At 43.6% G+C, this 26,599-nt stretch overlaps 2 protein-coding genes across 5 annotated transcripts in view; both read right to left on the bottom strand.

The window, feature by feature from the left end:
* Positions 1–4,467: 4,467 nt before the first annotated feature.
* On the bottom strand, positions 4,468–15,652 carry dnajc9 (DnaJ (Hsp40) homolog, subfamily C, member 9). Of its 4 annotated transcripts, none has more exons than XM_059946211.1 (6): positions 15,554–15,652; positions 14,160–14,360; positions 11,200–11,340; positions 9,131–9,385; positions 8,860–8,946; positions 4,468–6,996 (listed from the first exon to the last, which is right to left on the bottom strand). In XM_059946211.1, exons 2-6 carry the CDS (start codon positions 14,337–14,339, stop codon positions 6,880–6,882), a joined length of 780 nt encoding a protein of 259 aa, XP_059802194.1. In that variant the 5' UTR covers positions 14,340–14,360; positions 15,554–15,652; the 3' UTR covers positions 4,468–6,879. The 4 variants fall into 4 exon arrangements, with proteins under 4 accessions (XP_059802194.1, XP_059802193.1, XP_059802196.1 ...); XM_059946210.1 differs by lacking the exon at positions 15,554–15,652 and adding an exon at positions 15,313–15,400; XM_059946213.1 differs by lacking the exon at positions 15,554–15,652 and adding an exon at positions 15,297–15,316.
* Positions 15,653–16,137: 485 nt separating this feature from the next.
* nfkb2 (nuclear factor of kappa light polypeptide gene enhancer in B-cells 2 (p49/p100)) overlaps positions 16,138–26,599 on the bottom strand; it is a 76,014-nt gene continuing 65,552 nt past the window's right edge. Inside the window, exons 19-23 of the mRNA XM_059946208.1 lie at positions 25,471–25,586; positions 24,115–24,187; positions 21,938–22,110; positions 20,765–20,876; positions 16,138–19,599 (exon numbers count right to left, since the gene is read on the bottom strand). Coding sequence (XP_059802191.1) covers positions 19,508–19,599; positions 20,765–20,876; positions 21,938–22,110; positions 24,115–24,187; positions 25,471–25,586 — 566 coding nt within the window. The 3' untranslated portion in view covers positions 16,138–19,507. The remainder of the gene's footprint in view (positions 19,600–20,764; positions 20,877–21,937; positions 22,111–24,114; positions 24,188–25,470; positions 25,587–26,599) is intronic.

The raw sequence follows: 26,599 nt of genomic DNA on the forward strand, positions 1-26,599 counted from the left end.
GATGGGGTGAGGGTTGAAGTGCAGGAAATGGAGGAGCTGTGGGTGAGGGCATCATTGATGACGGCAAAAGGGAAACCACAATCCTTAAAGAAAGAGGACATTTGAGAAGTCCTGGAACAGAAAGCCTCATCCTGGGAGCAGATGTGGAGGAGACGGAGGAATAGGGAATAGCATTTTTGCATTTGGCAGGGTGGGAAGAGGTATAGTCGAGGTTTATTCAATATATTTTATTCAATATTTTCATATGGTTTGATTTATTGCTCTTCCAGTTACTTTCTCAAAACTTTGGATTTGATCAGAAAGTTTCTCTTTTTTCTTGCTTTTACTCTCAGTATGGGCTGCCCAGTCCCTTTTTTATTCTCTTTTTCCTTTTTTTTTGTTTTTTTGTTCAGTGTTTTTTTATGTATATAAAAATTATAAAAGTTTATCATTTTTCTTTTCATGGAATGGTAAAAGGAGAATTGATTAGCTTATTTTTTATTATATACTATTAGATTAATACTATGCATGATCTTGATAATGTTTATTTTACTTTTTATATGAATTGTTATCGATATAGATATTTGAGATAATTTTCCTCTTGTTTATATATATGTACTTTTTTTAAATTAATAAAAAGATTGATAAAGCTCTATACAAGCTTATAAAGCTCTCCTAGACATGTTCTAAAAATTCCAACCTTCCAAGACTTTCACATTAAGGCAATGCCAGTTGATACTATCACCCCACTGCTCCTACACCTCACTGTGATGTATCACTATAACTGTTCCTCCATCTCCTGTTCAAAGGAGGCCTTTAATACAACCCTGGCAAATCAACTACTCTCCTTTCATTCTTATGGTCTATCAATATGGCATTTTTGAAGAACCTTTGAGAATATCGTCCCACATTTTGAAGAACCTCTGACAACAGCTTCCCATATTGCTGTAGAAACTAATTCATCTTGCAACGCCATTTACTCTTTTACATCCCGTCACCCATCAATGCCCGATGCTGAGACACCAGTTCTGCTCTGCGTGGGATGTAAAAATACCATAATTCCATAATCTCATCCTCGCTTTGTCGATCTGCCCTATACATCAGACTCCTGGCATTAAAAGAGATGCTACTGATGCTGCCGAGCCCTACATGCCCCCTATGTGCTTTAGCATGCCTGTCTGCTCTACGTACAGGAGTTTGTCTCCTTCATAGCAAACACCCATCAGTCTACTTCCTGCCCCAATCTCAACAGTACATCTACACCATGGTTCATTCCTGTCAAATTGATTTCAACATTCCAAAAGCCCTTTCCCTCTGCAAGATTGTTGGACTCCTTCCATTTCAGGTGCAGCTTTTGCAGTTTCCCAGGAACAGTTCCAGTGTGGCAGAGATTTAAAGCCCATCCTGCTACATCACTGTATTCACTAACATTCATCTGATCTATTCTCCACAGATATTTGTGGGATGCACTGCTATGACTGGGAGTGGGAGCAGCTGCAATGGAGGTGTATACAAGGCTTTTCAATAGGCACCCAAATATGAAAGGGAAGGAGAGATATGGACCATGTACAGGTAGAAAGGATGAGTTTAAATTTGCATTGAATTTGGCACAGACACTGTGGGCTGAAGTGCTGTTCCTCTGCCCTACTATGTCACCAGGGTCAAAAAAGTTGTTTTATTAAAGTATATGCAGAATTGTTAACATAAAGACTGACAAAATGGTGTCAGAGGAGAGAAGAGAGACTTAAAATACTTTGCTTTGGAATTCACCATTGAAAGCAAAGGTTTCCAGTCTGGGGTCCACAGCATAAAAAACATTTGGGAATCTCAGAATGAGAAGGACCTTCACATTTGTGAAAAATAGGCTGATACTATATGCTATAACATATCAATTTTAAGAAAGAGGATGTGCTGAAACTTTTGAAAACCATTAGGATTGATGGGATACAGTATACCTCAGTCTACTATGGGAAGTGAGCGAAGAGGTTGCTGCACCTTTGGCAATGATCTTTGCACCAGCCATGAGATGATAGAAGCGTGGTAAATGTTATTTATTCAAGAAAGAGAGTTGGGATAACCTTGGGAATTATAGACCAGTCTTACTTCAGTGGTGGGCAAACTATTAGAGAAGAATCTTAGAGACAGGATTTACAAATTTAGTCTGATTAGGGGTAGCTAGCTTGTGTTGTTTGAATTTCCAGCATCTGCAGATTTCCTCGTGTTTGCTCTTGGGTTTGTGAAGGTCAGGTCATTGAATTTTATGAGGATGTGACAAACCACATAAGTGAATGAGAGCAATAGATGTGTGGTGTATATTGGTTTTAGTAAAAGGCATTTGACACAATTCCCCATGGTAGGCTCATTCAGAAAATCAGAAGGCATAGGATGGTTGTAGAAGGATTGTACTTTGTCTGGAGGTCAGTGACTAATGGTATTCCACAGGGCGTACGAATCTTGATTTGACCACAGCATCTGTGTTTGGTATTCCACAGGGTTCTTTTCTGGGACCCCCACTCTGAGATTTTTATAAATGAACTGGAGGAAGAAGAGGAAGGGTGGAGCTGTGGATAGTGTAGAAGGCTGCCATAGGTTACAACATGACAAGATGCAGAACTGGGCTGAGAAGAGGCAGATGGAGTTCAACCCAGTAATGTGTGAAGTGAGTCACTTTGGAAGGTCAAATATGAAGGCAGAATGGAGTTAATCGCAGCATTAACAGTGTGGAGGAACAGAGGGATTTTCGGGTCCACGTCCATAGAGCCTTCAAAGTTGTTGCAGACACAGTCTCTTCAGCCCATCCATTCTGTGCCGAACCATTTAAACTGCCTTGTCCCAGCAACCTGCACCCAGACCTCAGCCGTCCATCTCTCCCAGTCATGTACCAATCCAAACTTCTTTTAAATGTTGAAATCAAAAGGGCATCCATCACTTGCTCAAGCAGTTTGTCCACACTGTCGTTTCCAGGATTATTCTGTTTCTCGACATTTGAACTGTATGTTAAATCCTTTTATTTATTTATCTATGTGGCAATAAAGTGTGGAGTAGGGACTTCCAGCCCTTCAGTCACACCACCTCAGCAATCCTCAACAACCCCGATTAATCCGAACCTAATCATGGTACAATTTACAATGACCAATGAATCCATCTGGTACGTCTTTGGACAGTGGGAGGAAACCGGAGAACTGGGGAAAACCCATGCACTCCATGGGGAGGACAGGCAGAAACTCCTTACAGATGACACTGGAATTGAACTCTGAACTCCAATGCCCTGAGCTGTAATAGCAACACACTAACTGCTACGTTGCCATGGCAACTATTAATTTATCCCACTAATTGGTGAATGGTATCTGCAGACTCCCCCAACTCCTGGAGATTGCCCCACCACTGAAATGTGTCTGAGGTCATTGTAACTGCTCCGGGTCGTATCCAGAATGGGGTCAGTGGGCAGATCAGTTCTGTAACCCAACTCCAGGAAACTAGCACTCCTCCACCCAACTCCACGATGATACAGGACTATAGGGCAGTGTTAATGACTGTGGGGAAATCTTTGAGGGAGATCGGTTCTGTGAGCATGCTAGGGCCCTCTGAAAAGATCTGGGTTATCAGTTTAACTCTCCCCAAAAATAACTGAACCCCACTGATGTAAACTCTGAACTTAGTGTGTTGACCTTCATGAGGCAGGTGATCAAATTCAAGCACTGTGAGGAAATGTTACAGCTCTATAAAAACCTGGTTGGATCTCATTTGGAATATTCTGTTCAGTTCTGGTCATTTCATTATAGAAAAGATGTGAAAGTTTTAGAGAGGGTGCAGAGATTTACCAGGATGCTGCCTGGTTTACAGAGCACGTCTTACGAGGATAAGTTGAGCGGGCTGTCTTTAGCCTTTGGAGTGAAGGATGATGAGAGGTAACTTGATATAGGTGAGCAGCATAGATTGAGTGGATATTCAGAGACTTTTTCCAAGGCCAGAAATGACTAATTTTAAAGTGATTGTAAGGTGTCAGGCAGATGCTAGAAGCTCTTCATAGCAAGAACAGAAGGTGGTGTGTGCGTGGAACACTCTGCCAGGGATGGTGGTAGAGACAGATACATTCGGGGCACTTAAGAAATTCTTAAGACAGGCACATGGTGATAGCAAAACGGAGGGTTGTGTAAGAGGAAAGGGTTAGATTGATCTTAAGAGTTGGTTCAAAGGTGCACATTGTGGGCTGAAGAGCCTGTACTGTGCTGTAATGCTCTTTAAAATTTCATATGGCAGACTGATCAAAAAAGCTCATGGGAGAGCAACACTAAATCCAAAACTGATTAAATAGTAGAATGTGAAAGCTAAGGATAGGTGTGAGTTTCAGGAACTGGGAGGCTGGACTTGTTTCTTCAGTATGTATCAATGCTGTTTCTGATGGATTCTACAAAGTTGTGGATGATACTAAGATTGGCAGTTCCACTGGGGGAAGATTTCAATGAAGTAATATTGTGGACAAAAATGTGGCAGACAAATGGAATTTATTCCACAGATGTAAAACAAAATGTAGAACAAAGAAGCTTGACTGGATACCAGAAAGCAGAGTATGATATTGGCATGCACATCCTGATTCCTGAAGGTAGCGGAGCTGGTACCTAGAATTACCTGTCTTTATCATTAGCTGAGGACAGGAGTCATTTGGCCTATCATGTCCATACCAGCTAAAAGTAGAGCGATTTAGATTACTCTCACTTTAACGCTCTGCAGTACTTCAAATAACAGCTCAAACGCCTTGCCGGATACCATTTGTAAAGAGTGTCAGCCTTCATATTTTTTCAGTGACTTCAGAACCCCAAACTCTTTGGGAAAATAAACTTGTCAACAATGTAACTTTAATCTGCTGGTCTACTAAATCAGGGGTCCTCAACCAGGGGTCCACAGACCCCTCGGTTAATGGTAGGAGTCCATGGCATAAAGAAGATATTGGCAGATGTCAAGAAGATACAGACTGGATGATGGAATGGGCACAGTAAACATAGAGTGCTATATTCTGGAAGAACAATTTGTGTGAGAAAGTATCAAATTATGAACCATTTACTTAACAAAATTAAGTGTTCATTCAGGAATCAAACTAACAATCTAATCACTGAACATTTTTTATAATTTTGCCCAGCACCCAGAAATATCTTCAAAGAATGAGAAAAATTCCATGGCAATCTTGATTGCGTTTCTTACCACCACCTCCTGTAAAAATGCTATTCCCTTTATTCAGTTAATCTCTGCCATGCTTCCAGGCTGAAGTTTTCCTTTCCAGGGCATCAGAAATCTCCTCCTCCGTCAAAGAATGGGGTTTCCTTTCCTCTACTGATGCTGCCCTCAGCCGCATCTCCTCCATTTCCCAGACATCCGCGTTCAGCCCATCTTCCCACCTCAACAAAATAAGTTCCTCTTGTCCTCTCCTACCACCCCATGAGCCTCTGCATCCAAAACATCATTTTCTGCGATCTGCTATCTTCAATGGGATCTTACCAGCCCCGTCCACCCTCTGCAGGGATCATTCTCTCCATGACTCCCTTGCCCATTTGTCCCTCCCCACAAATCTCCTTCTTGGCACATATCCCTGCAAGCAACAGGGGTGCTACTCTTGCCCATTCAGCACCCCAGGCAGTTCTTCAAGGTGAGGCAACACTTCACCTATGGGTTTGTTGGGATTATCTATTGTATTAGGTGCTCTCAGTGCAGCCTTCATATTGGTGAAACCCAACAAAAATTGGGGGACTGCTTTGTCGAGCACTTCTACAAAAAACAATTTGCTAGTGGCCAACCATTTCAGTTCTTATCCTCATTCCCATTCCGACATCTCGGTCCATGGCCACCTTTTTTGCCACAATGAAGCCACTCTCAGGGTAGAGGAGCAACACAGGATAGTCTGTCCAGGTAGCCTCCAAACTGATGGCACGAATATTGATTTTGCCTTCCAATATTTTACCCCTCCCCCTTCCCTCTTCTTCTATTCCCCACTCTGGCCTCTTGTCTTCTCCTCACCTGCTTATCACCTCCTTTTTCCCTTTCGCCCATGGTCCACTCTCTTCAATCAGTTTCCTTCCTCTCCAGCCCTTTACCTGTCCCACCTACTTGGTTTCAACTCCTCGCTGCTGTCCTTCCCCTGCCTTCCATCTTTGAATTCTGGAGTCTTACCCCTTCCTTTCCAGGCCTGAAGAAAGGTCTTGGACCAAAATATTGCCAATTTATTTAGCTTCACAGATACTGTCTGACCCACTCAGTTCTTCCAGCACTTTATGTGTGTTACTTAGAAATACTTACATTACAGGTATGTAAGAAGCACTTAAGAACTGATAAAGTCTGAATTCAAAAGGGGTTCCATTCCTGCATGTGCTAATCAGTGCAGAAAATAACTGATGGAACTTACTACAGCAAAAACTTTTACACTTATGGGGGAGATGGAGGAGGGGAAGCAACACAGGCTTTCACTTAATGTCACTGGAGAGATGTGTCAGTTATAAAATCGGGATTGGGGTGTGTGTCAATATAGGGTTCAGTGAAACATTCTGCAAACATTTAAGTATTTTGTATTTCATTATAATGTCATCAACACAGAATTGTCATTTAAATAATGGCTGCATCCAAAAATGACTATTTCCTGGAAACATATTAGTACAAAACACAACCATCTGGTTAGGATTCCTCTCCCTTTACATCTCAACAGATGCACTGTGGAGGGAGAACAGCTCAGCATGGACTATATAACAAGGTTAGTGGGAACAGTAATTCTCAGGAAAAAAGTCAAGAGTACATGAGTTGTTCAAGGCAGACAACTAAAGTCACCATAGCAATACCAGCTCTTCTCATTCCAGAATTCTGAGACTACTGCACTCCTGCCGTTCCATCTGAAGGTAGGGCATCATCACAGATTTTTTATTTCTTCCCTTTTTTGGCAGTTTTTTTCCCACCTTTTGCAGACTTTCCACAGTATTTGGCCTCCATTGCAGTCAAGAAACTGTTCATTTCCTTCTCTCGGTCCTTCTGCTTCTTCTGAGGATATAAAGATAACATTAGTAACTTCAACTAAAGCTTAAAATATCTCCTTCAAACACAAGCTTCTCCCACATCAACTGAGGTGAGAACACAGGAACCGGAGATACTATTTCGACACTATTCTGCCAAAGTGCCCAATGGTTGATCTGAAACCTAATTCCACCTGCTTCTATCCCGTATACCATAACTTACTCTTTATTATGTAGGAGTGCTTCTGATAAGACTGCTCTAACTTTCAGACCGAAAACCTAATCCTTGGTTCCAAAGCTAAGCTTTTCTACATAAATTCACATAGCTAATTGAAAAACTTCAATCAAGTCATCCCTCAAATTCATAATAAGAGAAAAAATGGGTGAGACACATGTCAGGCAAATAATTCCAGGCTGAAGATGGTAAACTAAGTGACTTATTCATTGTTTTAAGAGGTAGGTAACACTAGAAAAGCCAGTTTTTTAAAGTCTGCCTTGAGGTGATGGTTGTGATAGATGGTGAAGTTCTTGCTGGAAATATAATTTGCCTGTTATCCAGCTGTGCAAGTCTTACTTGACACTTACCAGGCCACTACTAGTCCTTGTTGCAGTCCAGCATGGGCTGCTTTACTTAAGGAGTTGTATGTGGAACATTCTGTACAGTAACAATTCTATGAATTGATATGATTTTACCTGCCTTAATTTGCAGCCCTCCAGACAAGGTCTTGTATTCTTTTAGCAACTTAACTATTTTCCATGATCTGCATGCACAGACCTCTTTGGACTTCCACGGATTCAAGATTTTAATGCTTATAAGTGCTTTTCTATTCTTTCTTAGCCCAAAGTGAGGATCCCACTTTGCTGGCTTATCCAGCCATTTCACTCCTGATGCTGCGCTGAACTTGTTAAACAAAGGATATCTCATCCCTACTGCTGTACGTGGTCAACATCACACCATTCTCTGCATATTCAAGTCAGGCAGCATCTTAGGAAGTAGCAACAAAACTAACAAAGATCCTGTGTCTATTCTGGTTGACTGATGTGCTGCTTATTTCAAGTACTTGTTTTATAAAACTTATCCTCACTCCATCATGTCCTCCAGCTGATAGAAGCCACCTTTGTATTACAAAAACAGCGTTGGACCCAGTTTTTCTACTAGCCCTATCTCCCATGGGTTTTACCTTTTGAACCTGTCTCCCACGTTGGAGCTTGCTAGAGGCTTTACTAAAGTCCATGTAGGCTACATTACCCACACGGTTCTTATCAGCACATTTTGCTTTCTCTTTGGTAAGCTCAAATGTGCCAGGCAGGTCACTCCCCAACAAACCGAATATTTTTCTGTTCTAAGCACTGATTATCCTGTCCCTTAGAAATGAGTCTAATAACCGGTTAGTCTCAATAACCTGTAATTTCCCGTCTTATCCCTTCTGACCTTCTTGAATGAGGCCACCACACTTGCTGTGCATTTGTACCTCATTCATGACCCAGCAACCTTGTTCCTCACCTCCCTCAGTTGCCTGTGATACATTTCATCAGGCCTTGGGAAGTTATCCACTGTAAACTATGTAATATCACCTCCATTTCCCATGCACAAATTACCACTTGGACCATTATGGACTTAATTCTTCCCAATTATATTACTGTCCTTTATTAACTCACAAAACAATTCTGTTCTTAATTTTCTCATACTGATATTTCACACCCACTTTTTTTTTGCTCCTATTGCCAGATTAGATCGAGAGCCCATGAACCTTAGGAGTATGAGTTCATTTAAATACTTTTCAAAACTTAAGTGAGAAAATAGCCTGTATATTAAAGATTACAATGACAGCAGACAAACTCCAACGGAGGATTTCCAGGTCTGAGTGTGTCACCAAGCCTGCTGTCTCACCTGGATCAGTGCTTTGAGTGAGTCATCGCCATCCTCCAGCCCCAATTCCAGTCTCGCTGCTTCAGCCTCTTTAGCTTCTCTGTCACCCTGACATGAAGGTGTGCATGATAAACATAAATTAACATAATGACATTAGTGCAAGTTGAGAGAGTGAGAAATGGAATAAATGTAGAAACATGTAATATATATTTATTATATTTTTTCTAGTTTCTCTGCCTGAATATCTTGGAAAAATTAGATTAACCCCGAATTGAAGTACTTGCTTCCTTACCTGCCTCTTGCGTGCTCTCTGTTTATTTTTGCTCTCTTTGGTAAACGCAGTGTATGCTGGAAGCTCTTGTGCTTTGATGGCGCTCTCTAGGACTTCTCGTATCCGTGGTTCATCCCCAACTGTTGCACATAACACTGACTCCATAATGCAGTCCATGTCCCCTTTAAATTCCATATATGCCTGTTTTATATCCGTCATCTCCTCTTCAGATCCCTTGTACTTGTCTTCAAAGTTCTTAATATCATCAAATGTAATCTGGGCACAATAAATCACATGTGATAAGGTCACTCAGGAAACCGACGCCCAGTACAATGCAAAAAAAGAACCACATCAAACGAAACCTGCAGGACGACGTGCACATGCACGTACAGGTACCAAGAGCAGTGATAAGGCATTCAGTTAGAGTAATCCTGCATCCTGGTGACTTCTGTGGTGCCAGGTTCTGTGTTTCAGGATTATTGAATGTTACTCCTGTTGATACCCTCAAATACTAATTAATTTTGTTTTACATTTGTTACACAGTGGTGCAACATATTCAGCAGTGGGTTTAAAGGGAATAGACAGCAGAAATTGGCCAGTTGTTATTTGTAAATTTCAAGATATCAAAGTAAATTGAAAGAAGCAAGCACACTGGACCCTGGCTCTGGCCTTGTGCTCTGCTCACACTCATCAAAGGGTGAGCCCGATACCAAAATCAATCGGATTTCCAAGCGATCAATGTACTGGATTACAGGGGTTTTACTGTTTAGGCATCCCTGTAAATGAGTAGAGTACAGAAATGTTGGAAACACTTAGTGGGTCAGACAGCACCTGTTTTCAGAGGAGCAGAATCAATATTTCAGTTTGATGACCCTTCTGATGAAATGGGATGTCAATGATCTCAGAGGCTGATTTTGATTCTTACTCCTCAAATGTCTGACCAGCTGAGCATTTCCAGCATTCTGTTACCTTTATTTAAGGGCATCAGACACAAGTTAGGGAGTTACAGGCCAGTCTGTCTCATTAAAGTTCCTAAACACAAGGGATGGGTGGCACAATTGCACAGCAGTTAGTGCAACGCTTCACAGCAGTGCCTGTAAGATCGGGGTTCAATTCTAGCCAATGCCTGTAAGGAGTGTGTACATTCTCCCTGTGACTGTGTGGGTTCCTCTAGATGCTCACTTTCCAAAGATGTACAGTTATGTTTAATGAGTTGTGGGCATGTATGTTGCCAGAAGTATGACTGCCCAGTACAATCCTCGCTGATTTGATTTGACTTGATGCAAACAACACATTTCACCACGTCTTGATGTAAATGTGACATCTAAAGTTAATCTTTAAGATTCTACAAATGCTGGAAATTATGAGAAGCACACACAAAATGCTGGAGGAACTCAGCAAGTAAGGCAACATCTCTGGAGGAGAATAAATGGTTGACATTTCAAGCTGAGACTCTTCATTGTAAGGTTTTGTTCTCTAATAATTGTCCTGAGGCACAGCATTAATCTACAATTGGAAAGGAAGAGAATGATCAAGGATAATCGGCACGGATTTATGGGTGGATCACAGATATACACAAAATTATAACAAGCTCAGAAAGAACATTCTGACATGTCCAAGACCAGGGGGCATGATTTAAGGTGAGGACTAGGAGGTTTAGAGGGGCATGGGTAGATTGGTAGAGAACATTCATGGACAACATGGTTTTGCTTCGTCTATGATTTCATTATAAAGTGTATGTGGAGGATTACAACCAACACCACCTTCACTATATATGCTGTAATCCCAAGCAACTAATGCACAGAAGCTATAACAGATAGGTCTTCATAAACTATGACAACAAATCTCAGCACACCCTTTTCCCTTAAAAGGGATAAGCCTGATATTCCCCTCAGTGCCGTGAGATCCTAGGTGCTCTGGCCAGAATTATGTGTCGTGCTGAAGGAGCAATCTGGTAAGAGTGCTGTGCGAATGAATCTCAATAGGCTTTGTCAAACATTTCCTCAAAGATCCCCGATACTTCACATCAGTTCCCGAGCCTCTTAATTTCATGTCTGCCAGATTTTTATTGAAGTAATCTGTGCCAGTACCTTTTTAAACAGAAGTCTCCAATAAGCTTCCCAGTCACGATCCTGTGTTAAGGCATCTGTTTCGTCATCCACTATACCTTGCTCATCATACACTGCACGCTGCTCCTTGTCGCTCAGAACGGTGTATGCTTTACCCAGGATCTGTTAGAAGGACAAGCAATAATTAACTTGCAAATAATAACCAGGACTCGGGAGAGAGAAGATACATACTGGTTGCTTTGGGACCATAAGGAAGATTTCAGTTTAAACTTAACAATTGGGAAGAAATTGTCACTGGGGAGTCTCAGATATTGGGAGAGGTGAATGATTGAGATCCCTTTTCAATAGATGGAGTGCTGGGTAACTTTGGGGAGAATCAATTCCAGACATGATCCTAAGAAAACACGGAACTACAATGAGCGTTTAGTCCAGGATTGAGCATTACAATTACTGGGAATGCTACTATGGGGAGATTTCATCCCCTGGCTAGACGTTGGGAGAAATATGTTTCAAGTGATTTTGAAATTTTGAAAGCCTGTGTGTGGAATGAGAATGTGTGTATGAATTAGGATTTCCAATAATTTCAAAATTATGTACAATTAATCTGGAGGAGAGGCCAGACTAGACTTTGCATTAGGAAAGAAAGCTGGCCAGGTGATTATGATTTCCATGAGGGAGCATTTTGGGAAGAGTGATCACAACTCCTTAAGTTTTGAGATGGTCATTAATGACGATAAGTCTGGACTTTGAGCAAAAAGTGTGAAACTTGGAGAAGGAAAATTAAAACATTATTAAGCAGGAGCTGTGGATAGAAGATTGGGAGAAGTTGTTATTGTGCAAGGCCACATCTGACATCTGGGAGTTGTTCAAAGACCAGCTGATCAGAATTCAGGAGAGGCATGTCCAGTAAGTAGGCAAGACAATGATGGTAATATTCAGGAACCTTGAATGATGAAAATTTAGATAATTAGTTAAAAACAAAAAAAAAATGCATAGTCTAGGAAACTAAAATCAGACATAGCCCTCAAGGAATATAAAGAAAGCATAAAATATCTCAAGCAGGGAATTAGGAGGGTCAAACGGGGTCATGAAATGCCCTTGTTGAACAGGACTATGGAAAATCCAGACACATTATACATACATTAGAAATAGGAGGGCAGCTAAGGAGAAGGTAGGATCACTCAAGAATAACAGAGAAAAGTTGTACCTGGAGGCAGAGGATGTGGGCGAAGCATGAAACAAATATTTCACACTGGTATTCACCAAGGAAAAGGACATTGAAATCATTATGGAGTATGCTAACAATCTAGGGTACGTTGAGATCGAAGTACTTATGGTATTTGGTCCACTGAAGAACATTAAGGAGGGCAAGTCCATGGGTCTGACGTGATCTATACCTGGTTCTTGAGCAAGGCAGCAGAGGTTGTTGCTGGGGTCTTGACAAAGGTCACTGCATCCTCTCTAGAGATTAACCAACGTCATTCCTTTGGGAAGGGTTATGGGGATAATCCTAGAAACTATAGACCAGTGATAGGGAAGTTTTCAGATAGAGATTGAACTTACATTTGCAAAAGTATTTGCTTATTAGGGACAGTCAGTTTGCTTTTTGTAGGGCAAGTCACATCTTACAAACTTGGTTGAGCTTGAGGAGGTAAAAAAGACTGATGGGGGTAGGGGAGCGGATATTGTCTACGAGGACTTTAGTATTTACCAAGGTCTCTCCTGGTAGACTAAACAGGAAATTTTAAGCATAAAGGATCCATGGTGATCTGGTAGATTAGACTCAAAATTGGCTTAGCCATAAAAGACAGACATTAGTGGTTGAGAAGTGTGCTTCTGGCATAAGTCTGTGACTAGTGGCTAGTCCATAAGTAACTGTGTTGAGACATCTTTTATTTGTGATATCTTAAATATAAAATGTTAGACAAAAATGTAGATGGTTGGGTTAATAAATTTGCAATAACACAAAGATTAGTGGGAATAGTGAAGAAGGTTGTCAAAGGAAACAGATCAGTTAAAGGTGTGGGTGGAGAAATGGCAGGTGGCCTTTAATCTGGTTAAGTGTGAGCTGTCAATCTTACTAGGTCAAATGTAAATAGTTAATGGCAGGAACCATGGAAGCATTGATGGCCAGAGGAATCTTAGGGGCCCAAGCACAGGTAGGTACGGATGTAAAGGCAGCATTTTCATGCTTGTCTTCATTTGTTGGGACACTTAATCCAAGCTCAGAAAAACATATTGACACTGTATAAAACTTCGATTAGGCTACATTTGGGCACTGTGTGCAGTTCTGGTTGTTCCACTATGGGAAGCATGTGGAGGCCTTGGGTGGGTGTAGAAAAAGCTCACCAGGATGCTGTCTGGATCATACAGAGTTAGCCACAAGGAGATATTGGACAAAATTGTATTTTTTTTTCTCTGGATATTCAGAAACTGAGGGGAGACACGGTAGAGGTTTTATAAAATTACAATAGACAGGGTAGTCTTTCTCCCCACTAAATTAGAAACATCAAAAACTAGAGGGCATAGTTTAAGATGAGAGGGAGATTCTAAAGGAGATGAGCAGGGCAAGTTTATTTTTTACAGAGAAGAGCTGGTGCCTAGAACAGGCTGCTGGAGTGGTGATGGTGTTTCAATAGCCATGATGACATGCTGGGAATGGAGGGAGATGGATCATGTGCAGAGTTCTATTGTTAAATATGAAACCATGGTCAGCACAGACATTATGGACCAATTGGTCTGGTCCTGTTCTGTTCTCCAACTTCTTTCATATAATTCTAAAATAATCTGATGTGTATTCCATAACCAAAATGCAGGCTGTGACTGATCCAGGTATTAATTAGCTTCCATAACATAGTACCATGATGGAGACCAAACTCTTAAAGAAGGTCTCACACGATCTGATTTATTTCCAAACAAAACTGAAATGTTCATGTAACCTGTATCGCTCTGGACAACAATACATTAACCGCAGGATATACCTGGAACTTCTGAGTGGCTGTTTCCTTCTCCACCTCTGTAACTCGATCAGGGTGAACCTGCAGAGAAATTTTCCGATATCCCCTCCGGATCTCTCCTTCCGAGGCCCCTGTCTTAACGCCCAACACTTGGTACAGGTCTGAGGTACCAAACACCTCCTCACACTGTTCCAGGAGCCCCATAACCAAGCTAGGTTCAGCCACCTGTCACACAGCAGAACACAATGAGACAGCTCCGCTTTTACTGCAAGAGGGTTAAGTCAACTAGCTCTAATAATACACAGCGCTGGTGAGACTACAGCTAGAATATTATCCACCAGCAAACACGAGGAAATCTGCAGATGCTGGAAATTCAAACAACACACACAAAATGCTGATAGAACACAGCAGGCTGGGCAGCATCTATAGGGAGAAGCGCTGTCGACCCTTCGTCAGGGTCTCGGCTCGAAACGTCGACATCGCTTCTCCCTATAGGTGCTGCCTAGCCTGCTGTGTTCTACCAGCATCTTGTGTGTGATATTATCCACGAACCTGATTTCCCGACTGAAGGTAGAATGTACCTGTTAATATGGGAATATAGTTCCTAGGATGGTGAGTTTGGAAATATAACGAGTTAGGGCTACTGTAGGCTTTAAAAATGGGGGGGGGGGGGGGGTTCCTCAATGAAACAGAGAGAATTCACAAATGGTTTGACTGATGCCTCCCCTGACGGAAGCTTCCAGAACCTCAGAATAACGGGTCGGTCATTCAACACCAAGAGAAGGCAGCGTTCAGGCAGAAGGTGGGCAACCTGTGGATATCTGTAACCGATGGACGAGGGTGGGGGGGGGGGGGGTCTATGGAGCTCGGTCACCGGACGGACTCACCCAACGATTTAAGCGCCAGGGCAGGGGTGTTGAGGGAACACAGCTGACACTGGATGGGGAGGACGGGCTGAACGGCCAGGTCCCGGTCACCGAGTGACAGGGCGGCCGCTACATACAGACACCCTCACCCGGAGAGGTCAGGCCCAGCCATAGTCGGCCGTCAACTTCCCACCTTCAACACATCACGTCGTATCGGCACAGGGGCCGTCCTCGGCCCTCACACCGCAGCCATTCCCCCCGCCACCCGGTCAAACCCCGAAGAACGCCACCGGACCCAGTTCCTCCCTCACCACCAGCTTCGCGCCACTCCGAATTTTCCCGCACGGAAGGACTTGGGCGCGCACCGGAAGTACTGCTCCGCGGTTCCGCGACTCTACGGGTGCGCAGTGAGGGAGGAGTCACAGATCGCGACAGCGCACGAAGAAACCCTTCGGCCCCTCTAGTCCGTGCCGAACCATTAATCTACCCAGTCCTATCGACCTGCACCCGGACCCTAGCCCTCCTACCACTCCTAGGGAGATTTCGATCTACCTATCGAAATTTCTCTCAAATGCTGAAATCGAACTCGCATCCAGCAGCTCGTTCCTCTGAAGTCCCGGCAGTCTTAACGTGAGAGGGAGGTGGGGCAGAGGTAGGCGTGTGGAGGAGGAGGGATGTGGTCAATGGGCAGTGGAGAAGGTGGGACACAGATGGTCTGGATTTGGGGAGTGTTTATGAAAAGAGGGGGGATCTGGATGTGCAGCACAGGTAAGATGGCAGATGGGGAGGGCAGCGCACAGGATGCTTGCTTTTTTCAGCCACAGCGCAGAATACACCTGCAGAAACATGTATGGTGTACAGTTCTGTTTGGAGGTATGTGGTTACACCGGAGAGGAAGTAGAGAGCTTCACCAGGACGTTGCCTGGGATGGAGTTGGGTTTGTTTTCGTAGGAATGGAGGGGGAACCCGACGGGTGTAAAGTTACAAGGGTTGTTAGTGGGAAACCTTTACGCACAGGAGAGGTGTCTGAAAATAGAGGACATGGTTCTAAGGTAAACAGTATGACCTTAGGGGGATCTGAGAACTTCATCATCGGAGGATGGTAGAAGATAGGATTTTCTCAACATTAAGCAGTATCAAGTTAAAAGTTTATTGTCATTCAACCATACACATGAACACCGTCAAACAAGAATGTTCCTCCGGACCAGGATGCACAATTAAGTAAATATAACTCAGAACTAACACAAAGTAACATCACAAAAAATGCATATATGATACAAATTAAAAAAGTAAACAATATAACACTTCTGTTGCATTATGTGCGATAAGACTTAGATGGTGGCAGGGAGGTCAGTTGTCTTACAGCCCGAGGGAAGAAACTGCTTCCCATCCTAATATTTGTAGTAATGTTAATGTACCTCCTACTCGATGGTAGGGGATCAAATATTGTGGGACAGATGGGAGGAATCATTGATAATGTTAAGGGCTCTATGTCTTGATAAATATCTCTAATGGATGGATGAGAGATCATGATGATCCTCTCAATCTTTTGTAAGGACTTGCAGTCAGGTGCCATGTAATTCCTGTACCAGATGGTGACGCAGCTGATCAGGTCACTGTTGATGGTACTCCTGTAAAATTTGGTTAAAATGGTGGGGGGTGGGGGGCAGGAAGTGGAGATGCTGCTGTTTTTATTGACCAAAGATGGTGTTGAGGGACCAGGTAAGATTGTCCATTACTCTACGTGCACTTGGTGTTACTAACTCTCTCCACGATGGAGTTGCATAAGTGCAAGTGAGGAGTGGTCAGCCTGCACCTTCCTAAAGTCGACAATCATCTCTTTGGTCTCATCAACTTTCAGACTCAAGTTTTGCTCACGTCATTCTACCAGCCACTCTACCTCCTCTATGTACACCATCTCATTGTGATTGTTGATGAGGCTAGCCACTGCTGTCTCATCAACGAGCTTGATGATTCCGTTTGAACTGGATCTAGCAATGCGGTCACGCATCAGCGGAGGGCCGAGTAGGCAGATAAGCAGATCAATCACCCAGGCAAGCAGGCAGAGATTGAGTGCTGGTCTTTGCTGATTAGCCCAGATCTGATGGGCTGAAGGGCCATTTTTGCCATACAACTCTAAAATGATAATGCTGAACACAAATTTTTGACTTGTGTAGTTGGTATTTTACTGTGCACACTTGAGTTTGCCCTATCCTTGCACATGCAGATAATACAAGGAATGAAGAAATTTAGGTTAATTTTACATCGTGTTCAGCACAGAAATGGACTGATGTGTTCCTTGCTGTACTTTTCTATACTCTATGCACATTAATATGAATTTGATTTGATGCTAGGCAAGTTGTTTCCAATATTCAAAGTACATTAAAAAAGGAACAAAACACCACTGACTTTGGTGTTTTTATTTTATAATCAGTTTAAATACCATCAGAAATCGGCTCATCACAGAACTTCCACTTCACATACCAATATGCTCTACAAATTGTAGAGAGTTGTTGGATACAGTTTAAGTCAGTGCAATCTATGGACCGGGAAACTGCATACAGCAAAATAATGACATACAACAAAAAAAATGGGTTAAATAAATTTTTGTTTGGGGTGTGAGGATGCAAGGTAATTTAGCCAAGCTCCTCGAGTGGGCAAATACAAGGCAGGTACAGCACAAAGTGAAGTTATCAACTTTGAGAGGACAGACGTTGATATTAAATGGTGCAACACTGGGGGAAAAGATAATGTATTGACAGCTGTCCTCGTACACCAGTCATGAAAAGCAAATATGCAGGTACGGCAAGCAAGCTGTGCTTTGGTCTTCATTGCAGAAGTATTAGAATACAAGAACAAGGACATTTACTCCAACCATGCAGGGCCTTGGTGAGTCCACACCTGGAACACTCTGTGCAGTTTTGTTCTCCATATAAAATACAGGAATATAAGGAGTGTAATGCAAGTCAACTAGACTAATACTTGGAATGGCAGAGCTCCTGAACATGCAGAGAAAGGGACAACTTGGCCTGTATGCATGAGTTTTAGAAGAAAATAAAATAAATCTAACTGATGCGTACAGAACATTGACAAGGCTTGACAGGCTGGATGCAAGGAGGACTGCACCCTTGGGTGCAAATCTTGTTTAAAAATAACAGGATAATTTACTTAGATCCATGTAAAGAAACTTCTTCATTCTGAAGGTGGTGAAATCGTGCAGCCACAACCATGAACAGTGAACATATTTAAAGAAATAGGTATCTAGACACAGATATCAGGAGGGAGAGCAGAGTGTCATCTCTGATTGTATTAACCGGTGAAGCAGGTTTGAAGGAATAAATGATCTGATCATCACCTGCAAGTACTTGATGTTTTTCTTCCAATCATTTCAGCGAATGAGCAAAATGCCAGCTTGAAAGCAAATGTCCAGATCCCGCTGTACTAAAAGTACTCAGTAACCCCTCCACATGTTTTATCAACAGCTGTTATATATCCTGTTAATTATATAATTTTTTTGTAATAATTATATCTATTTTACATAAGTGCTGCATAAATACAACAGCTCAGGATTCCAGAGGGGAGATGAGACTGCTGCAGGTTATTGAAAACCTCATATTTGGAGCCAAAGTCTGCTCAAGGATGAATTGGCTTGGCACATTCATTTGCAAAGTTACATTTCAAGTGAGAAATTCAATCCTTCTGCCCTTTGAAAAAATAACGCTCGTGACAAGCCAAAGGTGCCAGCAGTGTACTTTGAATGTAGCAATGAGTGAATAGTGGTCACACCCATTGCTCAGCTCCCATCCTCTCTGGAACCTGCCAGGTTTTCCCATTTATAACACCACCAACTGCCGATATCAGCAAAAACGCAGCTTCGTCTGGCTGTTGCAATAGCAGAAGGCATAGATTCACAAGGCAAAGAGCTGACACTGAACGAAAGATGGCAGAAGAGATGCAAGAGTGTAAGGCAATTCAAGGAATGAAGAGCTAAACACTTTCTTCACATCCTGTAATGGGGTTAATGTAGGTGGGTGGGATTAGTATAGATAGGTACGCTGGCTGGGATAGACTTGATGGGCCGAAAAGTCTGTTGCTATGCTGCACTGCTCTCCTCAGTCCTTTCCCTTACACATCATGCTAAGGCAAATTCAGATTACATCTGCCCTCTTCCGCATAAGCACGTAAACATCAGCCCATTGACTCGTACACCAATGTCTGTTCATTCCACCTTTTGCACGCTGGAAGCTGTTGGCGTTCACTTGGCAGACCCTTGACGTAGAGGCTGAAATAGTCACTAAGTCCCCAACACCTCTTCATGTACACGAGCAGCTGTAAGTCAATCGATCAGTAGGGAGCTGGCAGGATCTGAACAGACAAAATCACTTTTCTTATCGCAGGCAAGAGGTAAATAGAATTACGTCGAATGGCTCCCTACAAACTAGAGTTGATGGGAATGATAAAGTCCATTCATTGTCTTTGTTTATAGATGCCAGTGCTTGTTCGTGGTTAAACCTGTTGGTCACTAATTGGCCCTCTGTTGGTACTGATAATGTTCTGTGATTCGCTTTCATAGGCACTGTCCACAGACTGCTTCCCATCTGAAAGAAACAAACTTCCATGAGTAACAGACTCGGATACAGTCATGAGCATGGGTGATTTGTTGATCAGAGCCCAACAACCCCTCATACAAGGACAAAGACACCACTGCTGCTATCACCAACACCTCAACCCAAAGCCTCACAGGAGTTATCAAGCGTGTCAGCAAATAGAAAATTACTTTGTACATTCCCTGGGTTGACAAGCTGTGAGGGATGGGATATGACAGGGACTGGTGCCTGGACCTCAGCCATTCACAGTCGGCACAGAGGATTGAATTCACTGATCTCAGGAAATGGAGCAGTGACAAGGATAGACAGCACAGAAACAGGCCCTTAAGATAGAGTGAAGTTTAAAGGGATATAGACAATGGAGAGGCAACATGCTCGATAGGGAACAATCAGAAGTAGAAAAAAAATCAAAAATATTCTGAGGATTTCAAAACGCGAGGGAGTGGGAAATATTGTTGTTTGAAGGGACGCGTGCGGCTAAAGGTTAACAGCAGGAACAGCGGAGGGTCTCGAGGAAGGCAACCGGCATGACCACAGCTGCAGCACTGTGGGCAAAGAGGGACTGCAACAAAGCTTCACCTGACTGGTTCTACGACTGGCACGCCTCTCCATCAGTGAAGGGAGACTGAATAGCCGAGCATTCCATTCTCCACAGCTTATTAGAGTGAGCGGTGACCTCAGCATTCTTAGAGAGCTTGTCAGGGTGCAAGCAGGAAGGGTACTCAGCCTAACCAGGAGATCACAGTCTCCTGAAATGGGGTCAGCCGCTTGGGGTTGAAAAGAGGAGACATTTCTTCACTCTGTGCATCTTTGGGATTCTGAGGCTCAGTCATAGAGACTGCTCAAAGAAATGGGGTTAATAGAGTAGGGAATACAGAGGGTAACAAGTGATTATGGGGGTCTGTGCAGGAGGAAAGGTACTGAGGTCAAATATTCATTAAAGATGGGCAGGCAGGATGGACCAAATTGTCTTCTGGTCAGAGACACTCTTCTTAAAACTCTCCATCCCAGCAGCAGTGCAGATCGAACTGAGAAGTTGATGCCTCAGCTCTCTCATCCTCTGTCGCAGCCTTGCTCTCTGATTCTGCGAGATCTCATCCAAATCCGGTTCATGGATTAACAACTTAGACTATGCTCTTTCAACCCATCACCTCACCTGAGGACTGAAGCACTTTGTAGCTTTCTGTTTTCTGGATAATATTTGCAGCTTTCTCCAAGCCCAGCTGATGTAGTGCATTAATTAACTGCTCAATTGTTCCACCTGAAATCTGAAGAGAGAGAGAGAGATTCATTCATTCACTTTCCAACAGTGGGTCGGCGTCAATAACATAGTTACAGCACCACCGCCATGCCCTCAATCTGACACCAAGAGTTACCAGGAGAGGGCAAGCCTGTTGTAGGGGTCTGAAAATCTCCTTGCTGAAAAGCTGTCCTTATGATCTGTCCCTAGTTATTCTAACGAATTAGCACTGCAACTTTCCAGCAAGTGTAGCGTGCAGTAACCCTGATGGGACCTGCTGAGCTCTGTTTAACATTTCTAACATAGCTTGGTGAGAGGCAGGTCACCCCATAACCCACCCACAATGACCCTGTACTGACCAGCAGTAACAAACTGCTCCAGGCCGTGAGACCCCAAGATCTCCCTGTCAAAAGAGGCCAGGTCTGCCCCTGGAAACACTCTAGCAGCCAGTCTCAGTGTGGTCAAACTTTCAAAAAATGTTGTGAATGCAGACAGTCAAAACTAACCAAACACCATTAACATTCATACAAAAAATTCAAAGTTCATTTAATTAAAAAGGACCTTTCCTCTTTCTCTCCTGAGGCTGCATTTCTCTACCAAATTACAGGGAGCTCCTGCACTTGATCTGGGCTCAGTGGGAGAGCTTCCTCGACAGCTGCAGGGAGTGCCGCTCTGCCAACAGGCTTCACCAGACACCCCAGAGACAACAGCAGCAAGGACCCAAGCAAGGCACTGGAAACGCAGCTCTCCAGAGCAGTGTGGATTATCAATCTGGTCTCTCCCGTGAGAGGTTGAGGGTTGCTGATGACAGGGATGGGTTTTGTGGTAGAGTTAGTGGACTAGAGATGAACTACAGCCAGCCCTAGACCTCTCTCGTGCAAGGTTCAGGGCACACTGAACAGCTGAGATATTTCCATTAGCCATGTTAGTGTAAGGAGGACACTGAGAAGATCTGGGGTGAATAGAGGAGAGAATGACATATTAAAATAAGAACAAAATTGTTTATATTTTGTGGTTTGTATGCCATACACTTGCAGGGCCAGCATTAAAAATGACCAATGATTCAAGAACAGAAAAAGGTTAACGTACATCAAAATTATCCAGTAGCGACTTGCTTGGAGACTTGGCACTTTTGAGCAGCTCGCTGAGAGAGCCCAGGCCCAGCTTGTCTGCCAGCTTCATCCAGTCAGCCCCTGAAACCTCCTGGTTCAGAACTTTGTTCAGTTCTCCCAAGGCTTCAGAGCCTAGAAATGTGATGCTGCCTGAAAGATCAACAGACAATGTTTAGTTTCCACACCGATAACCAGGCACTGCAGACGCGGCACGACTGATGCTGGAATCTGTAGCACCTGTTGACATTTTGAGTCCCTTCAACACAAGCAGCAGGGCAAACTAATCACTTGACGAGCAGTGAGAGCTAGACTTTGTCAGGAAGCTGGTCAGTTGCATGGAGACATGCGACAGGAAGGCTCCTGTTTCCTTATCACATTGGCGGTGTTTCCCAATGAATGCTGATTCCTGAAGCAGCTTGCGCCTCACTACAGGGAGGCACAGATAGCATTCAAGCATGGGCCACATCATACGAGTGCCGCACATGACACTTACCCAAGTACCCAACCCAGCTGTAGATACTGCTGTTAAAATTAAATCAACATGCAAAATCCACAAAGTCAGCATCTGAGGTAGGGATTGAACCGTGCCACTGGGTCCATGAGGTAAACGTGATAATGACACCAGTGTGCTGCCTGCACTGAAATATCGACATTTATGCAGCAGCCATATTCTATAACCCTCTATATACCTGTCCAAGTACCTCCTCAATGTCATTGCTGATACCACCTCTCCTGGCTGCTCAATCCAGATTCAAACTATTTTCTGTGTGAAACATTTGCCCCTTAGGTCTTTAAAACTCCTCCCTTTCATCATATACCTCTTCCCTCTAGTTTCAGAGGGAAATGTGTTCTCCATCTATACCTCTCAATATTATTAACTTCCATCATGTCACCTCCCAGGGAGAACAGCCCAAGCCCATCTAATCTCCCCAAAAACTCAAGCCCTCCAATCATGTGTAATGGCCTGGTTCACATCTTTACTGTTATGCTGTAGCTATTTTATTTAGCAGCTCTGAAAGTGCAGTCTATCCTGTTTTCAGCTTGTTTTGGTTATTGTTGAAGATAAGGGATGATGTGGAATGTGTGCCATCCAATTAGGGGGACGTTTTCGTGGTGTGGGACACTAAGGTTGGTCTTGAGGTTTTTTTTGGTTCGGTGTGAGATGGAGAGGGAAGACGCTGGGGAGAACCAGTCGCTGGATACGACCCGGTGGGAGACCCGTTTGTTCGAGATGGATTGCGAGCAACGTTCGGAAAGTGGTGTTTGCTTTCATGTTGACTGAGGGCCCAGCGCATGAGTGACACAGAAGTTCAAGATGAGCTCCAACTTGTGCACATTTTGACTGTTTAATTAGAATGGGTCCTTTTCTTTCTGTTATTCTTTACTAACCCTTTAGTTAAGATTCATAAATATAATTCCTTTAATTGTATGCAGCATACTGTCTGTTATTTCATGGCACTAAATTGTAACAGGGTAGTAAATTACACAGCATCCACACAAACCAGGGTTTGGGGTGGGAGAGCCGTCTCAATCTCATGGATTTGGTGAGACTGGAGAGCGTTTTCCCTAGACTTACGCAGCCAAGGAAACCAGGGGGTTTCACATGCAACACCCTTGTGAATTTTTTCTGCACCCTCTCTGGCTTAATCACATTTTTGTTTGTGAGAATCTAAAGCTGGAGGTCATTCTTCAAAAGAGGGTCACCCTGCTTAGATGGAGAGGAGTTGGAAATGTTTGAATAGTTTTTAAGGCCGAGGTCGAAAAAGAAAGCCTGATAAACAAGGGGTGTGGAAGGTGACCAGGTACAGGTGGAGATGGAGAGGTGCAAACACCTTGGAGCTAATGAGCCACTGCCAGAGACAGGTTCAGATTCATTTGTGTATGCGAGGTGCTGGGAGCAGTTAAGCAGGAGCTCTCTGAGTTACAGAATGCTGTGCTGAGTCTGTACATCAATGTACAAACCCAAATGAGTCTGGTGAGCAAAGTTCTCAGACTGATTTCCCAGGTCAGAATCCAGAGGGCAGTGAGGCACTGAAAACAAATAGTGGGCAACGACACTGGCATGTTTCTGTCTTGCCGGGCACAGTGAACGACCAAGGTGCCAGCGCCCACCAACCCTCATGGCCCACACAGGCAATCAGAGGCAATAAATACCTTGCTGAATCTCGGATGAGTTTTCATTTTGTTCCTTCCATCTCCAAGATTGTCCTAGTAAAATGTCACGAACCTGTGTAAAATATAACTGATTAGTTTCTATACAAGGCATCACTTAAAATACCAACAATATTTAAAATTTGCTTGTTTCTTATGGTTTCACTGTTCCTTTGTACAAAATGTGAAAACTTTTCAGTTTCCCATAGTCACCTTTGAATCTGATTGATAATTATTAATTAGCAAAAGAGGATCCATCTACCATCTCCACGATAATCATCTGTGGGTATGTACGTTACTTGCACTATCCAGCTCCTCCTCTGTACCCTTGTGGGCTCCTCAAGTTGTGCTGGGTTGTGTAGTTTAGCTGTGACCCTACTCCTGAATTCTGCACCTCAGCTGATATACCAAGCATCTTTCTTCTCAACTCTGCTGCCTTCAGAGATCTGTCAGCATGCATTCCAAGGTCCACTGGTGGTTTTCCAGATCTCGGCACCGGTCTACCATAAACATTGCTCTCCTTTGGTCTGGGAAATGTTCAGCAATGCTTGGGTGGGGTGCCAACCAGGCTGATTGCTCTGGATGGTGTCAAGCTTCTCGAGACAGTTGAAGCTGCGCTTATCTCAGCAAGCGGAGGATGTTTCACTGTGTCTTGACTGTGCTTTGTAGATGGAGGAAAGGCCAACAAGTCCCTCCACAAGGTGTCGCCAGCCTTTGAGCTGTTTTTGGTGCTGTTTTTTTTTGTGGCTGGTTCAATTGAGTTTCAATGTCAGACTGTTGATGTATGATTGGCAATGTTAATGTCATTCTGTACCAAGGGCAAGAGGTTTGGCTCTCCTCTTGGAGATGGTCAACTGCCTGGCAACTGAGGCACAAAGGCCAGATCTTCATTCTGTTAAAATCAGATTTCAGCACCTCCAAGACCAATATAATCTTAATGAGGCTCAAATCAGGGCTTCAAATGAAGCCAGCCAGAAATGAGGAAGTGCTGAACAAAGGAAATTGCAAAATGACTCTATGAGTGGAAGGATACAGCATCTGGAGTCCGAACATCAGTGCTTCTCTTCCTTATCCAAGGTTGGCCAAACAAAACATTTTCTCAATGGCGAGAAGTTAGGAAACTGGATGCTCAGTGAGATTTCAGAGCGGGTATAATCACTAAAAACTAGTGGCCAAAACAATTCGACATAAAGGTTACCTACCTGTTAAAAGAACAGGGAAAAAAAAGCCCACAATGTAAGAAATAGGAATGGAGTAGCCAGCCAGCCAGCCAACCCTTCAAAACTTCTCCACCATCCATTAAAGATCGGGTTCTCTCTCTCCAAAACATTTCCCCATCTCTCACTTGACCTCACATACCTTCTGGTCACTGGTGATATCGAGAGGCGTGTGTCCACGGCAGATCCCCAGATCCGGATCATCCTCTTCATCAGATTCCATTATGGGCTCATAGTTTTCAGCACTTCGATCAGCTCCTGGTGTTGGTGCCAGCCAAGTGAGACCAGAGGTGGGTGAGGGCAGCAAGGGGCAAAACAAAAGATCGCTGGTCAAATATATGGCACAGTCACTGACGTATCCTTCATAACCCAAGAGTTAGCCACGAGGGAGAAATACCATGAGATCTATCTGACGTTGGAAGGGAACGTGGATTAGGTCAGGGAGATATTGGTGTGGAAAGAGATATTGCACTTGGTGCTGTGAAGCACCTGGATGAGAGAGGGGATGGCTTCCAGGAAAACAGCAGAGGATACCAGTAGGCAGACAGTGTCAGAGGCACGGCACCATTCAAGTGATGCCCAGTTTACTCCACGAATCACTGTTGCTGATGAGGAACAGACACAAGGTCCATTTCCTAGTACATTTCTAGAAATCAGCCTTCCCATGGAAGCATGACTTCAGACTACAAATCCTTCCGCATCCACGAGCACCAGCTCCAAAGTCTCTGTCACTGGATCCAGTCAGATGGACACCGACAGACTCAGGGGAGCTTGGGCTCCTGCCTGGCGCTGCGTGCGGTGAGATCATTCTGGTTAGGCGATACCAGCGATCCAGGTTCAATCCTGACCTCAGGCACTGTCTGGTCTGTACGTTCACTCAGCGACCCTGTGGGTGCTGCAGTTTCCTCCCATATCCCAATGGTGCTGGTAGATAACTGGCCCACTACTGTGGATTAATGGCTAAGAAAGTAAAACAGGAAAAGGAATGGCTGCAAAGGAAAAAGTGCAGGAACAGGGAAACGACGAGGGGAGATTGTGGTCCCGGTACTGGCACAGCCCTGAAAGGCCCACTGGCCTCCTCCTGCACTTCTCCATGAGAAGATGCAGCAGACTGTCAGAAGTTGGTGACAGGTGTAAAACATACATACAGACATAGGGTGCAGAATTAATTTGGCAACAAGGATAGAATCTCAGGAACCAAGTATTGGAATGACCGATGCAGTGGGAGAGCTGGTGGCCTAGAAGTGAGATCCCAGTTTTGAGTGAAGGAA

This window comes from Hypanus sabinus, chromosome 21 (genome assembly GCF_030144855.1).
Source record: "Hypanus sabinus isolate sHypSab1 chromosome 21, sHypSab1.hap1, whole genome shotgun sequence".
NCBI classification, from domain to species: Eukaryota; Metazoa; Chordata; class Chondrichthyes; order Myliobatiformes; family Dasyatidae; genus Hypanus; species Hypanus sabinus.